At 39.4% G+C, this 16,545-nt stretch overlaps 5 gene segments (V, D, J or C); all 5 read right to left on the bottom strand.

Moving 5' to 3' along the window:
- Positions 1 to 1,259: 1,259 nt before the first annotated feature.
- On the bottom strand, positions 1,260 to 1,745 carry LOC115386838 (Ig heavy chain V region MC101-like). The segment is given in 2 exon segments: positions 1,260 to 1,621; positions 1,706 to 1,745. Coding segments are annotated over 2 exon segments (402 nt in total).
- Positions 1,746 to 4,580: 2,835 nt separating this feature from the next.
- Positions 4,581 to 5,116, bottom strand: LOC115386837 (immunoglobulin heavy variable 3-53-like). The segment is given in 2 exon segments: positions 4,581 to 4,966; positions 5,055 to 5,116. Coding segments are annotated over 2 exon segments (435 nt in total).
- Positions 5,117 to 6,548: 1,432 nt separating this feature from the next.
- On the bottom strand, positions 6,549 to 7,325 carry LOC115386836 (Ig heavy chain V region MC101-like). The segment is given in 3 exon segments: positions 6,549 to 6,613; positions 6,914 to 7,201; positions 7,286 to 7,325. Coding segments are annotated over 3 exon segments (393 nt in total).
- A 2,935-nt stretch (positions 7,326 to 10,260) lies between these two features.
- LOC115386835 (Ig heavy chain V region 914-like) lies at positions 10,261 to 12,480 on the bottom strand. The segment is given in 3 exon segments: positions 10,261 to 10,323; positions 11,954 to 12,282; positions 12,369 to 12,480. Coding segments are annotated over 3 exon segments (441 nt in total).
- Positions 12,481 to 14,785: 2,305 nt separating this feature from the next.
- LOC115386834 (Ig heavy chain V region 914-like) lies at positions 14,786 to 15,247 on the bottom strand. The segment is given in 2 exon segments: positions 14,786 to 15,102; positions 15,191 to 15,247. Coding segments are annotated over 2 exon segments (366 nt in total).
- Positions 15,248 to 16,545: the final 1,298 nt, after the last annotated feature.

Here is a 16,545-nt window from a genome sequence, read left to right as displayed (position 1 = left end):
ACCACAGGCTGCATGTTTGACACCCCTACTTCAAAGACTCAATCTCTCAGAAAATAAAAATAAAAAAATGTTTGAAACTTGTCACATTTGTTAACTGTGTGCATTTTTATTCATTTTTTTTCAAATCATTGTTCTTCAAAGTGTCAGTGAAAGATGTTGCAAATCAATTAGAACTTCATGTTATATTTTTACCCAAATCAGTGAAGGCAGTTAACAGAGAACATTAAAGCAGTATTACATAATGAATCTCATATGATCAATTCTTTGTGATATTGTTAAAGACATTTGCAGTGAAATCTCCATTCATGGACGTTAATCATGTAAAATCAACGTGATTCAGATGGAAGTTTTCCTGGGTCAACGCAAGTTTGGTAACTAAAGTAAACAGTCAAGTTGTCCTTTTGTTTCTTTCAGTATTTTCAGAGACATCTGCTGCCTGCTGTTCTCTCAGGAGAATGATCCACTTTCAGATACGCAAACGTTTTACATCAGGTTCATGTACTGCATACAGTTTTTATTTACAATATTAACACAAATATTGTTTCACTCTTTTGTCAGATAGACTTGATCATCTGTGCTTTTTGAAAACTCTTCAGTCATGTGTAAGTGTCCGCACATCTTTATTAAAAGCTACATTTCTTCATTTTCATGGCTTCTGTCGCATCTATGAAATGTGAAAGTCTGCCATGCCATCATCAGAAGAGATACACAACATCTTCACTGTCTCTCCAGGTTGTTTCACCTCTGGAGAAGATTGCTGCAGCTGGATCTCATTTGAAACTCCTGGAAGAAGATCAAGTTATTGTCTCACCATGAACAGTGACAACAAATAATACACCCCAGAGAAGTCTGATCTTCATTCTCATCCTGTGATTAAGAAAAACAAATAGTCCTCTAGTTTAAGATTATTGTTTCAAATATTTGTGAAATCAATGTTTTCTTTACCAACAATGTTTGTGGATGTTGCTGCTTTTGTCCCGTGGGCCACCACTTGTCCATGTCTTATCTGAACAGAGAACAATCTCAAACAGAGAGAAGAGGATCAGTGATGGACTTTTTTTTGGATTGGAAAACATTTACTTATGTTTCATCACTGAGAGAGAAAACACCTTGCAGGCTTTTGAGGAAAAACTGCACATTAAAGCTTGATATTGCCTAATATTATTGAATTTGTGAATTGAAATATTTAACATTTTAAATAAATCACTGTGGCTGCCTTTATTTATTCTGACTTACATGTCAATGTGTCTGACTGTTATTTATGTGTTGTCCTGTTTTTGTGCAGGTCTGTTGGTGCTTTGTGTCACTGTGGGGAGACGCACACAGTAGTAAACTCCTGAGTCTTCAGGCTGCATATTCTGTCCCTGAATGGTCACAGTCCGAGCCGACGTGTCTCTGCTGGAGCTGAACTTGCTCTTCAAAGCTTCATTTCCATAAAAGTCTCCTCCACCCCACTGATGAAATATCCAGTCCATCGGTTTTCCTTCACGCTGTCGGACCCAGCCTGTTGCATAGCTGCTATCAGTGAGAGAATAACCAGAGACCTGACAGGTGATGGACAAAGACTGTCCAGGCTGCACAACCATGGACTCTGGCTGGGTGAGATCAATACTGAGAACACCTGTGAAAACACAAATAAAAGTCATCTCCATCATTCCTATTCTTCAGTGTTTTTATCTGTGTGGTTCTACTGAAAGCTCCTTACAGGATGCAGCTGTCAGCAGCAGTCGAGCCTCAGAGAACATGGTTGATGCTGAAGTTGAACTAATGTGATCTCTGTTGTCTTCTGACTCACACACAGGCACACACTTCCTTTAGAGTCACCCTCACTTTACATGTAGTCAAATGAATTCAGTAGGAGGTGTAAGGACATGTCCTCTGGATGGACTCTGACTGTGTCGAAACTTTAATTTACATGTTAACAATGGTTCATCTTGGATTTTCACATGAAGATATCCTCAGGGGTGTTTTCCTTGTATTGATTTGGATCATCTTCAACTCTTTTGATTGCAGTCAAAATTTGGTGCGATACATGTGATTTCAAGTGTGCTCAATAGAAATAGAAATAAGTCACAACATTCGTTCAGAATTTTAGTCTCAAATGAAATCAATAAGAAAAGCAAACAGATCTGAGAGTGGAAGAATTGACAGTGACTGCCCTCCAGTGTTCATTTGGTTGTCACTCCAAAGTGGAAATCAGTCCATCAATCCATCCATCTTCTCTCTCAGTTGATCCATGTCAGGGTTACATGTGTCCTGATCATCATTGCAGACTTCTGTGGTTTTTGTTGGAGCACTTTGGAGTTTTTGGGGGAATCATTTCTGAATTGACCTGTTGGGACACATGGACAGAGAGTGGGTAGCTGTTGGTGGACTGTGTGATTCAGATTAGGAGGATGAGGACCTGGTGTAGAGTTGGAAGAGCAGAGCTTTTTCAGTGGGTCTAGTTTGAACTGTAGCTCAAACCGACGGGAATCTCCAGCCTGCAGTACATGAATGGACAAATTCAGGCAATGTGAATAATTAACCATGAAGTTCATGATGAATGTTATTTATGTTGTATTTGGACTTGGATTGGTGAAGTGAAATCCTGAAACATATTGAGCTTCCAATTCAAGAACACAGCAAAGCAGCAGCTGAAACAAGTTCATCCATGTTTTAATTGACAATAATTATGGACTCAGATTAAAAGAAAATGAGGAAAGAAACACACTAAAATGAATAATTTCTGATGATGTTTTCCTGAATGTCATGTCTTGTGCATTTGTTTCTTTCTCTTTTTTCTTTTTTTTTTTTGTTCCCACATACTGAATGCACTAAAATTGTAATAAATTGCAAGAGAGATCTCAGATGGTGGATTAGAGAGGAACTAGTTTTTGTTGAACTCTCTTCTTACTGTCTCTCACTGTGTCTCTTCTGGCACAGTAATACACTGCTGTGTCCTCAGTCTCCAGACGGTTCATCTGCAGATACACTTGACTGCTGGAGTCGTCTCTGGAGATGATGAACCTTCCCTGGACTGACTGGGAGTAATAGATATGACTACTGGATGTGTGGACAAAAGCAATCCACTCCAGACCTTTTCCAGGAGCCTGTCTGATCCAGTTCCAGACTGAGCTTGAGAAATCTAATCCTGATGTTGTGCAGATGAGTCTATGAGACTCACCGGGTCTTTTTAAGACTGGTTCAGATTCTGTAATGGACCAACCTTGAACGCCTCCAAAAAGAAACAAAATGACCACAAACAGCATCAGATCTCTGTGAGCCATGGTGACACTGAGATTCTTTGTCTTCAAATCCCAAAAAATCCTCTTAAATACGGTTTTAAACTGAATCCCAGTGACAATTTGCACAGGCCCAGCTCCGCCCATACGTTCATATTTCACAGTCAAATCCAGAGCAACTAAACAACCAACCAGTGTGACTGCTTTTAATGTTTGGTGTTTTAAATATTTCACTTAAATTTCCATGTCACCATTTTCAAAGTGTATTTTGATCTTCATTGAATAAAAACATTCTCAGTCACATTAATTTATTAGTTCTGTTCCTCAGTTTCTTTTAATTGCCCCTCAAATCAAATAGACATTTTATGACACATCCTATGTCAGAATAAAGTTTTAAATCAACAAAAATTTTCGTCACTTTCAATTTCCATGAGAGGATTCACGAAATAATGAGTAACACTGCCCCCTGGTGGCTTCCACACTGAAACTGCAGAATTGACTAAAATCTTCAACTGTCACTGGGATGATCATGAGCGTGGAGGTTTTCTGTGTGGAGTTTGCATGTTTTCATTGTGTTTGCATGGAACTGGTTTTCTGTTCTGTTGACATTCTGATTTCCTTCTGCAGTCCAAAGCCGGCATGTTTGGTTTATTCACAGATCGATATTGACTGTAAGTGTCTGTAGTTATCTTGAATAACTGGTGTTGAGAGTGTATCATGCCTTCAGCACAGTGTCAGCTGGAATCATTTTCTGTCTTCAGCGACAGTTTATTGGATAAAACTGATATAAATGATGAGTTAATGTATGGATGTATTGTGATTACCAACAAGTTTTATGTGGATGTTGCAAATTCATGTAGTCCATTCCTCCTCCCTTAGCCTTGAATATTATAATGTTTAATTTCACTTTATTCAGCCATGTTGACATTTCAACTTTTTAGTCTTTTTGTGGAGCTACAATACAGCTATTCTATTTCATTCTGTTGGGTGATAAGTGTTGCTCTGCTTTGTTGAAATCCTCAGTGTCAATGCTGTGAATTATTTATCATGTCTGTTCATTTTTTTTTTTAATAGTGTGTAAAATTTTAGTTTTGATTGTGATTGATTAACACATTTTTCTTTCAGTCAGGTGTTCAATCAAAAAATGATTTTTTTTTGACAAACAATTTATTTCATTTTAACTCCATTTCCAGTCACATTAGGAAAGAGTCGTTTATCCGTGAGCATGTTTGGTTTCGTGAGAAGTATTAGCCCAGTACCAAGACACAATGTTTTAAGCTGTCTGAATTCATTTTGAGACACATTTGGAAAGTATTTTGAAGAAAAAAAAAAAGAATCTGAAGTAAAAAATAGCCTTTAAAAAAAAGCCTCGAAAACCTGAGAACAGACTACTGTGGGATTTTGTACAGCTGTAACACTAAGCTCACACACTGTGTCTCTGGCACAGTAATAAACAGCAGAATCTTCCATTTTTAGACTGTTCATCTGCAGAAGCAGCTGATTTCTGCTGTCGTCTCTGGAGATGGTGAAGCGGCCCCGGACTGACTCAGAGTAATATCTGGTGCTACTACTGCCAGCATGGTGCCAGGCAATCCACTCCAGTCCTTTCCCAGGAGCCTGTCTGATCCAGGCCATATAGCTGCTGCTCAGTGTGATTCCAGAGCCTGTACAGGTCAATGTGTGGGACTCTCCTGGCTTTTTGACCACAGGATCAGACTCAGTCAGAGTCTGACTACGAGCTCCTGTCAATACAAAACACACAGTTTCACTTGCTGTCAGTAACAATATATTGAAATAGAAAACCAACATAAGGTTTGTGAAATGCTTCACCTGCCCAGCAGAGAGTTAAAAGCAGGAGTCTGAAGCTGCTGGAGGCCATCGTGTTAAACTGCCTGTTTACTGCTGTCTGTCATTCTCTGAGCAGCCAGTAAGTAGAGGTGGAAGATGTGTTTTGCATTGACTCCTCCTCATGGAAAAATAACAGGTCAGAGTGAGTCTTCTGGTGAGCTGGTTCTGGACCACAGGCTGCATGTTTGACACCCCTACTTCAAAGACTCAATCTCTCAGAAAATAAAAATAAAAAAATGTTTGAAACTTGTCACATTTGTTAACTGTGTGCATTTTTATTTTATTTTTTTTCAAATCATTGTTCTTATAAGTGTCAGTAAAAGATGTTGCAAATCAATCAGAACTTCATGTCATATTTTTACCCAAGTTAGTGAAGGCAGTTAACAGAGAACATTAAAGCAGTATTACGTCATGAATCTCATATGATCAATTCTTTGTTATATTGTTAACGACATTTGTAGTGAAATCTCCATTCATGGACGCTAATCATGTAAAATCAATATGATTCAGATGGAAGTTTTCCTGGGTCAACGCAAGTTTTGTAACTAAAGTAAACAGTCAAGTTGTCCTTTTTTTTTTCTTTCAGTATTTTCAGAGACATCTGCTGCCTGCTGTTCTCTCAGGAGAATGATCCACTTTCAGATAAGCAAATGTTTACATCAGGTTCATGTACTGCATACAGTTTTTATTTACAATATTAACACAAATATTGTTTCACTCTTTTGTCAGATAGACTTGATCATCTGTGCTTTTTGAAAACTCTTCAGTCATGTGTAAGTGTAAATGGTAAATGGACTACACTTGTATAGCGCTTTTTACCCTGCTTGACAGAGCCCAAAGTGCTTCACACTGCAATATCACATCACCCTTTCACACCATACTCAGTGGTGGTAAGCTACGACTGTAGCCACAGCTGCCCTGGGGCAGACTGACGGAAGCGAGGCTGCCAATCTGCGCCATCGGCCCCTCCGACCACCACCAACCATTCACTCTCACAACTTTCATACTAGGCAAGGTGGGTGAAGTGTCTTGCCCAAGGACACAACGCCAGTTTTATGCCTGCGGGAGCGGGGATCGAACCACCAACCTTCCGGTTATAAGACGACCCACTCTACCAACTTGAGCTACTGTCGCCCCATAAGTGTCCGCACGTCTTTATCAAAAGCTCCATTTCTTCATTTTCATGGCTTCTGTCGGATCTATGAAATGTGAAAGTCTGTCATGCCATCATCAGAAGAGATACCCAACATCTTCACTGTCTCTCCAGGTTGTTTCACCTCTGGAGAAGATTGCTGCAGCTGGGTCTCATTTGAAACTCCTGAAAGAAGATCAAGTTATTGTCTCACCATGAACAGTGACAACAAATAATACACCCCAGAGAAGTCTGCTCTTCATTCTCATCCTGTGATTTAGAAAAGAAAATAGTCCTCTAGTTTAAGATTATTGTTTCAAATATCTGTTAAATCAGTGTTTTCTTTAGCAGCAAAGTTTGTGGATGTTGCTGCTTTTGTCCTGTGAGCCACCACTTGTCCATGTCTGATCTGAACAGAGAACAATCTCAAACAGACAGAAGAGGATCAGCGATTCACTTCTTTTTTAGGAGAAAGCATTTACTTGTATTTCATCAGAGCTCTCGTTGACAAACATCTTGCAGACTTTTGAAGAAAAAATGCACACGAGAGCTGGATGATTTTATTGAATTTGGTGAATCGAAATATTTAGCATTTTACATAAAACACTGCAGCTGCCTTTATTTATTCTGACTTACATGTCAGTGTTTCTGTTTTTTTTTTTTCGTGCAGGTCTGTTGGTTCTTTGTGTGACTGTGGGGAGACACACACAGTAGTAAACTCCTGAGTCTTCAGGCTGCATATTCTGTCCCTGAATGGTCACAGTCCGAGCCGACGTGTCTCTGCTGGAGCTGAACTTGCTCTTCAAAGCTTCATTTTGTGGTAAAGCTCCTCCACCCCACTGATGAAATATCCAGTCCATCGGTTTTCCTTCACGCTGTCGGACCCAGCCTGTTGCATAGCTGTTATCAGTGAGAGAATAACCAGAGGTGATGGACAAAGACTGTCCAGGCTGCACAACCATGGACTCTGGCTGGGTGAGATCGATACTGAGAACACCTGTGAAAACACAAATAAAAGTCACCTCCATCATTCCTATTCTTCAGTGTTTTTTTCTGTGTGGTTCTACTGAAAGCTCCTTACAGGATGCAGCTGTCAGCAGCAGTAGAGCCTCAGAGAACATGGTTGATGCTGAAGTTGAACTAATGTGATCTCTGCTGTCTTCTGACTCACACACAGGCACACACTTCCTTTTGAGTCACCCTCACTTTACATGTAGTCAAATGAATTCAGTAGGAGGTGTAAGGACATGTCCTCTGGATGGACTCTGACTGTGTCGAAACTTTTATTTACATGTTAACAATTGTTCATCTTGGATTTTCACATAGATATCCTCACGAGTGTTTTCCTTGTATTGATTTTCATCGTCTTCAGCTCTTTTGATTGCAGTCAAAATTTGGTGCAATACATGTGATTTCAAGTGTGCTCAGTAGAAATAGAAATAAGTCACAAGATTCGTTCAGAATTTTATTCTCATTCAAATGAAATCAACAAGAAAAGCAAACAGATCTGAGAGTGGAAGAATTGACAGTGACTGCCCTCCAGTGTTCATTTGGTTGTCACTCCAAAGTGTAAATCAGTCCATCAATCCATCCGTCTTCTCTCTCAGTTACAGTTTTTCTCCATTGGTTTGGCTCATTTCTTGAAACCGAAATTACATTTTCAAAACAACAAGGACAAATATCCAAACTACCCTGTAGCTGCTCACAACAAAATGGCATTTTTCATTCATGTCATCACATTTAAAATGTCTTAGTACATGTCTCAATGTCTCAGAAAATCTTTGCAAATGTTTAAGCACAGTAACTATAGATTTAGCACAATTCCCAAGTGAATAGGTCATGTCGATCTAAACTGATTGATTGATTCTCAGTCTAATGGTTGTTCTCTCCAAAACACATCAGCCTAATTTCATTGTATCAGTCACCACCTGCAAAATCATCTGTTCAGCTGTCAAAATTAGTCAAAAACACACTTCAATACCATGAATACCAGACATGGATGTGTTTGCATGAAGGTGAGGAGGACAGTCAGGATGGTGCGGAGGGAGACCAGTGAAGAAGTGAGCTGTGAAACTCCAGCTTCATTCACAGTACATTGGGCAACATACAATTTTCCTTGTTGTTTTGTTACCTCCACCAAGGAGGTTATGTAATCACATCGGTTTGTTGGTTGGTTGGTTGGTTTGTGAGCAACATTACGGAAAAAGTTCTAGACGGATTGCAATGAAACTTTGTGGAAAGGTGGGTCTTGGGCTAACTTAGAATCCATTAAACTTTGGTGACGATCCGGATCACTGTCTGGATCCAGGAATTTTTTAAAGGATTCTTTATCATTGAGAGATAGGGAGTCTTTCACATAGTTGGGAATAACTCAACAATAAATGACAAGGGGGCTCAGCAAAAAATTACAGGAAGTTCTTCAAGGACTCTAAGAGATGTCAGCTGCTGATCCAGATCAGGAAGTATTCCGGATACCAGGATCCAGAACAGACAAAAATAGGGGGATTCCGGAGTGTCAGTCACTGTGAGGAAGCACGCTGAGATATGAACATGCAACAAACAGCTTTCTCCCATAGATTGTTTGTGTTGGGGAGAAATAAAATGTTTTTGTTTTTTTTTTAATCACATATGGTGTTCTTATTGTTGTTGGTGACTGATTTGAGCTGTGGCGGAGGTCTGCGCCTGTGCCTCTCTGAGTGTCAGATTCTAGTTTTTTGTTTTTTTTCTTTGTTTCTTTGTTTTAATTTTACAGTATATTGAACTCCGATGGATGGAAGTTGCTTTGTGTGTAAATAAAAATTCTAACAGTTTCCTTGGAGGTATGAGAGCAATGTGTGAATCAGAACTTGAAGGTTCTTCTTACTGTAAAATGCTTTTTCTCTTCATTTTCTTATACACAATATTTTCTGTTAGCTAAAAAACCCAAAGAAGAAAATAAAAAACTATCACAGTCACCATTATGAATGAAGGACTGGGCCCAGGTGGTAGATGAGGAATATTTCAGTGGTCCTCTGCCTTAAAGACAAAACATTTAAACATTTTGACTGTCAGTGCTCACACAATGTCAGAAGGACAAAGCATTTTGAGGGCATTGACCATTTGTTTGAGAAAGAAATTTAGTTTTTCCACCGAAGTGAACTGTTTTGGAAGAGATCTGAGCTTTGACAGGTGAACCGTGGTGTTCTGCTGAACCGTCCAGGTTGTTTTTGACAAGAGAACCAAGAGAATTGAGAACATCCGGTCTGTTTTGAAAAATGAGCCAAAGCTGTTGAGAAGGATCTTTACATTTTGGAGGCTCTGACTGTTTATGTGGGAAAGAAATGAAGCTTTGAAACATGTGTGAACAGTTTTGAGAGAGAGATGAGCTTTTGCAAGTGAACTATGGTGTTGAGCTGAACTGTAAGACCATTTTGCCAAATGATCTTCGAGTTTTGAAAATGTAATTTCAGTTTCAAGAAATGAGCCAAACCAATTGAGAAAAACTGTAAGACAGAAAGACAACATGAACGGTTGAGCATTATGATGAAGTTTTTTTTTTATTTTATTTTCTCAAGCATGTGTTTTCTGTCAGACTTTACCAAACTATTCCTTTCTAGCAGAAAGGTAGTCAGTAGTCACACTTTAACTGAACAAATATGTTTCTAAATAGGAAGGCAAAGCCCCAGAGAAAACCCACTCACACACAGAGAGAACATGCAAACTCCACACAATAGAATCCTGGTTTAAAATTGTCCATCACAAACCAACAGAGGGAGTGTCAGTCATGGACTCACTGTTATTTTTCAGATTGTTGAAGGAAATCCAGTCACCCACAGGAAGAACATGCAAAATCCACATAGAAAGTTTCTGTGAAACAAGTGTGCTCACCACTGTCGTGTGGTTCGGACATAGAGATGAAAAATGAAACTTTGAACTAAACATTCCATCACTGTTCAAAGTCATTACATTTCTAGAAGTGTTGAATATTTTTACTCGGGAAAACAAACTGTGCTTCTAATCGGCTCCACTGGTGTCTGAAGGCTTCCTGATTCATTTCTGCTACTGTGTGGGAGCTGCTCAGAGACATGAATCTGTTTGCATGAGGGTGAGGAGCCCGATCAGGACGGTGAAGAGGACAGTCTGGAGGGTGAGGAGGGTGACCAGTGAAGAAGTGAGCTGTGAAACTCCAGCTTCATTTACAGCACTGTGGGCTACATACAATTTTTCCTACTTTTTGGGGGATTTTTTTGTTTTGTTTTTGCTTTGTGTGTGTGTGTGTGTGTGTGTGTGTGTGTGTGTGTGTGTGTGTGTGTGTGTGTGTGTTCTCGTATTTCTATCCTTGTTGGGGCCAAATGTCCCCACAAGGATAGCAAAACGTGAAACGACGTGCCTTGTGGGGACCTTTTTCCGGTCCTAAGTAGGAGAAACAGTGTTTTCTTGACCATGTTGTTGTTACTGAAAAAAGTAAAAGTGCAAAAACATTTCTTTAGGGTTAGGCTTTGTTGTGGTGTGGGTTAGGGTTAGGGTAAGGGTCAGGGTTAGGGGCTAGACATGAATGGGAGTCAATGGACGGTCCCCACAAGGATAGAAATACAAGACTGTGTGTGTGTGTGTGTGTGTGTGTGTGTGTGTGTGTGTGTGTGTGTGTGTGTGTGTGTGTGTGTGTGTTTTACAGTATATTGCACTTTGATGGATGGAAGTTACTTTCTGTGTGACTAAAAAATAACAGTTTCCTTGGAAGTATGAGTGCAATGTGTGAATCAAAAGTTGAAGGTTCTTGTTACTGTAAAATGCTTTTTTTTTTCATTTTTTCAAACAAAATGTATCCTGTTAGCCAAACAACCCCAAAAAACAAAAACAATCTCAGGAACCATTGTGAATGAAGGACTGGGCTCAGACAGGAAGGTAGATGAGGAATATTTCAATGGTCCTCTGCCTTAAAGACAAAACATCGAAACATTTTGACTTGCAGTGCTCACATGATTCCAAAAGGACAAAGCATTTTGAGCGCATTTACCGTCTGTTTGAGAAAGAAATGTAGTTTTGATACCTGAGTGAAGTGTTCTGGAAGAGATCTGAGCTTTGACAGGTGAACCATGTGGTTTTGCTGAACCATCCAGGTTGTTTTTGACAAGGGGACCAAGAGAATACAGAACGTCTGGTCTGATTTGAGAAATGAGGCAAAGCTGTTGAGAAGGATCTTTGTATTTTGGTGCCACTGAGATATGGGAAAGAAATGTAGGTTTGAAACATGAGTGAATAGTTTTGGGAGAGAGAGATGAGCTTTTGCAAGTGAACTATGGTGTTGAGCTGAACTGTAAGACCGTTTGACCAAATGATCAGTGTTTATGTGTGTGTGTGTGTGTGTGTGTGTGTGTGTGTGTGTGTGTGTGTGTGTGTGTGTGTGTGTGTGTGTGTGTGAGAGGGCGTGCGTGCGTGTCTGTGTAAAATTTTAATCAGTTTTTTAAATAAAAGAATTGTTTCATCTGATGTAATGCACCAAATGATGTTGATTTATTTATTCAACAAATATGCATTTATTTGACCCAAGCACTATTTTCCATCACATGAGGAATCATATTTATTTGTCTTTTAGAAGGTTCAATTTGTTTACAGGGTATTTAGATGAAGATTAACACATTACATTTTATCTTAATTCAATTGAATTAATGAATCAAATGAATAAAACAAAATGTTTCAGAAGTAAAAAATGAAAACCTTTAAAAGCAACCTTGAAGGCCTGAGAACAGACAACTGTGGGATTTTGTACAGCTGTAACACTAAGCTCACACACTGTGTCTCTGGCACAGTAATAAACAGCAGAATCTTCCATTTTTAGACTGTTCATCTGCAGAAGCAGCTGATTTCTGCTGTCGTCTCTGGAGATGGTGAAGCGGCCCCGGACTGACTCAGAGTAATATTTGCTACTGCCGCTGGTGTGCATGGCAATCCACTCCAGTCCTTTCCCAGGAGCCTGTCTGATCCAGGCCATCCAGTAGCCACTCATTGTGAATCCAGAGCCTGTACAGGTCAATGTGTGGGACTCTCCTGGCTTTTTGACCACAGGATCAGACTCAGTCAGAGTCTGACTACGAGCTCCTGTCAATACAAAACACAGTTTCACTTGCTGTCAGTAACAATATACTGAAATAGAAAACCAACATAAGGCTTGTGAAATGCTTCACCTGCCCAGCAGAGAGTTAAAAGCAGTAGTCTGAAGCTGCTGGAGGCCATCGTGTTAAACTGCCTGTTTACTGCTGTCTGTCATTCTCTGAGCAGCCAGTAAGTAGAGGTGGAAGATGTGTTTTGCATTGACTCCTCCTCATGGAAAAATCAGCTTTGCTTTAGTTATTTGCATTTGCTTTCATGGTATAAAATATGAGGGACAATTTCATTGTAATATTTAATTTATTGTTTAATTTGTCAGTTTCCTGATTTATTTCAAAACAATGTTTTTTTATTCAGATTATGATATTAATATCAGTACATGACTTTATCCAACTTAGGGCACTGGAGCTGATCACATCTGTCTATAGAAGTCAAGATACAGCCTGGACATGTTTTCATTCAGTCACAGAGGAAAAAAAAAACAGGTAAGGTGCTTTATTTGTCATTATACACTGAATGTACAATGAAATTCGTCCTCTACATTTAACCCATCCTTCGATGCCGCTGAGGCATTCCGTAAGGAGGAGCAGTGGGCAGCTGCCGAGAGCGCCGGGGACCCTTCTCCAGATGGAGAGTCAGGCTGATGGTCAGACTCACGTGACTGGAGGATTGACCTGTGATGCATGTTATCGGGAACATGAAAATCACATCAACATCTGCAGATAGTTTAATAGTAACCAGTCAGCCTCGAATGCATTTTTGATGTTGAAAAAATACAAACATGCACACTATTGAAAAAGACAGAAAAAAAGAGAAAAAATTAACTATATATTTAGGATAGGTATAATTAAATAACAGATATAAACTAAAGAACATAATTAAACATAGTTTAAATATGCATTTAAGACAGATATAATCAAATACCAAATATAGACTAACAGAAATGAATAAGATATAAATTACATATAAATCTAAGACAGATATACTTAAATAAATATAAGATATACACCAGCAGACACAAATCAAATATAATTTAAATGTACATTTAAGACAAATAGCCTTGACAGCTCCATGAAAACATTTTTATTCATTCTTTCTCCTCCCAGGAAACAGCCAGGTTTCCTTCACAGTAATCAAATCACTGTAACGGAGGTTATGTTATGTGAATTTTACTCCTCAGTTTTCCAATTCTGCCACCAAATGATGACGACCCGCCCTGCTTAACCTCTGATTGGCTCTGACCGGAAGACAGTAGACGTTTAGAGCAACCAATCACAAAGGAGAGAGGGGTTGAGTGGCGTCAACTCAAAGCCCGCCCCCTCAGTGCCAAAGGTCAACACCACCGCGCGTGCAGAAACAAATCACATGCGCACAAAAAGTGATGTCGCGCGCGTAAAAAGTGACCGCGCACGCAGAGAGGCATCGCGAGCGCACAGAGAGTGGTTTGACTGTGCGCACATTTTTTTTTTTTTGCCCGCGGAATTTTGGCACTAAAATGACGCCATACACTACACTGACAGAAACAGAATCCCCACTGTGAATCTGGACTTGGAAACCTGTCAGGCGAGAGTTCAACCTCCACCACAGTGTGAAAGAACATTGAAATAACAGTTTGACAAACAAGCAAATTTTGTCTTGAAGTGTGGAGCGAAGATCAGGTTTAAAACAAGTCAATTGGGGTAGAAAGTGGAAATTTGCCCCCCCCCCCCCCCCCCCCCCCCCCCCCGCCAAAAAAAAAAACAAAAAACAAAAAAACAAACAAAACAATCACAACCTTTCCTGGCCTCATCAAGAGTTGATTCTGCTGCTTCTTTTTTGCAGGAGTCAACATTTTCTAGTTTTGACTCTTGACTCGTCTTGTTTCACACTACCTGTCCTTTCTACTCCATTTAGCATTTCACCTCCTTACAGTCACATCAAGATGTAATGCTCTTCATAAAAACTAAATGTTGGATTTGATTTTAAATTTTCATCTGATGAAATTTCACGGTCAAATATGCAGATGAAGAATCATGGACAGAAGATCTGAGGGTGACAGTGGAAGTTAGATTTGACAAAGCTTCAGCTTGCTTCTGTGTTAACATGTCTTTATGGATCAGTACAATCACTTGAGGCTTCAGTATACAGCAGATTGGTAAAATAATAGAAAAAGTCATTAATCTTATTCTGCAAATAGCAGAGAAGTAATTAAACGTTAAAAATACTATTGACATGATAACAGATGTTATTATGATGGACATTGCAGACGTCCTTCGGTGACAAACCTTCAGACAAATGAAGATCTGTTGAGCTGTGATTTTTTTTCCCTTTATTTGTGCAAAATGTGTGGGTGTATATTTCTGGCCTTTCTGAGTTCATGTGCAAACCTGTTTCTCAAAGCCAAGACAGTTCCCGTTCTCATCTTTTTGTGGTTTTGTAGCTCCTCCTCTGGCAGCTTCATGTTATGGGTTTTCAGGCTCAGTGAGTTTTTGCTTCACTCTACTGAAGGTTTGCATCACTGTGACTCTCTGGCACAGTAATAAACAGCAGAATCTTCCATTTTTAGACTGTTCATCTGCAGAAGCAGCTGATTTCTGCTGTCGTCTCTGGAGATGGTGAAGCGGCCCCGGACTGACTCAGAGTAATAACTTGTGCCACTACTGCCGTCCTCAAGCCAGGCAATCCACTCCAGTCCTTTCCCAGGAGCCTGTCTGATCCAGGCCATATCGTCGCTGCTCATTGTGAATCCAGAACCTGTACAGGTCAATGTGTGGGACTCTCCTGGCTTTTTGACCACAGGATCAGACTCAGTCAGAGTCAGACTACGAGCTCCTGTCAATACAAAACAAACAGTTTCACTTGCTGTCAGTAACAATATATTGAAATAGAAAACCAACATAAGGTTTGTGAAATGCTTCACCTGCCCAGCAGAGAGTTAAAAGCAGTAGTCTGAAGCTGCTGGAGGCCATCGTGTTAAACTGCCTGTTTACTGCTGTCTGTCATTCTCTGAGCAGCCAGTAAGTAGAGGTGGAGGATGTGTTTTGCATTGACTCCTCCTTTGGAGTTTAGTCATTTGTATTTGTTTTCAGGGAAGAAAATATGAGAGACTTTTTAATTTCAATATCTTATTCATTATCTAAATTATTAATATTTCGACTTTTCTATTTCAAAAACATATTTTTCATTCAGATTATAATAAATCCTTCTTCGAGACTACTTTATCCAACTTAGTGTCACAGGGCGCTGGAGCTGCTCACATCTGTCAATGGAGGAAGTCAAGTTACACACAGGACAGGTTTTCATTCGGTCACAGAGAAGAAAATCACTCAAAATCACATCAACATCTACGGACAGTTTAATAGTCACCCGTCAGCCTCAAATGCATGACTGATTGTTCGACACCAGGAAAGAGAAAATAATCGTGCTCTTCACTGATGGGACTTTTGTTCCAAGCATTGAGACAGAGGAACATCTGTTGATTTTTGAGTTGTTTCTTTATATTCTATGAGATGTGTGAGTTTATTTTTCTTGTGTTTCTGGGTTCATGTGCAAAGCCTCTCACAGCCATGATGATTTATACAGTGATTAAGTTCCCTGCTTCTTCTTTTTGTGGTATTGTAGCGCCTCCTCTGGTACCATCAGTTTTCAGGTTTATTTGTTCACATTTCACATCTGTAAAAATATTGATGACTATAAAAAATGTCATAAGTATTAAATAGATAACAAAAATTGATCCTGACAAATGTCCAGATCACACAGCAAAGACACATGAACTTTGTCAAAGACAGAGAGGACTCACAGGAGCCAGCTGCACAGAGCAACAGGACAGCAACAGAAAACATTGTTGATGGTTAACTGATGTGCAGCAAACTGTGGTGAGAGCTGGATGTTTTTATAGCTGCTTCATGCAGAACGCCGCCGTGTTTGTAAAAAGTTTATCAAACTGCTGCTGTTCTAACTGGAGCCAGTGGAAAAGAGTATTATTTATTTGCAAAGTTTTAACAAATTTACTGAACTGGGAGATCACATTATTATTCCCTACTAATGTTACTATAACACGCAGAGCATTCACTGGAACAACTTTAGGATTTGTGCTCATTTTTTACACAGCGACCTTCAACTGACATTGAAAAAGTTTAATAAAATATATTTTGCTGTGACATGCTCAAAACATCAGTAACAAATATTCATCAAATTCAGAAATTGAGGGAAACTGAAGATGTTCACCTGATAAATAAAAACACCTGATCAATAAAAAACAAAACCAGTATAATT

Source organism: Salarias fasciatus, chromosome 4 (genome assembly GCF_902148845.1).
Source record: "Salarias fasciatus chromosome 4, fSalaFa1.1, whole genome shotgun sequence".
NCBI lineage: Eukaryota > Metazoa > Chordata > Actinopteri > Blenniiformes > Blenniidae > Salarias > Salarias fasciatus.
The sequence above is the reverse complement of the archived record's forward strand: the minus strand, read 5'-3'. Positions and strand labels throughout refer to the sequence as shown.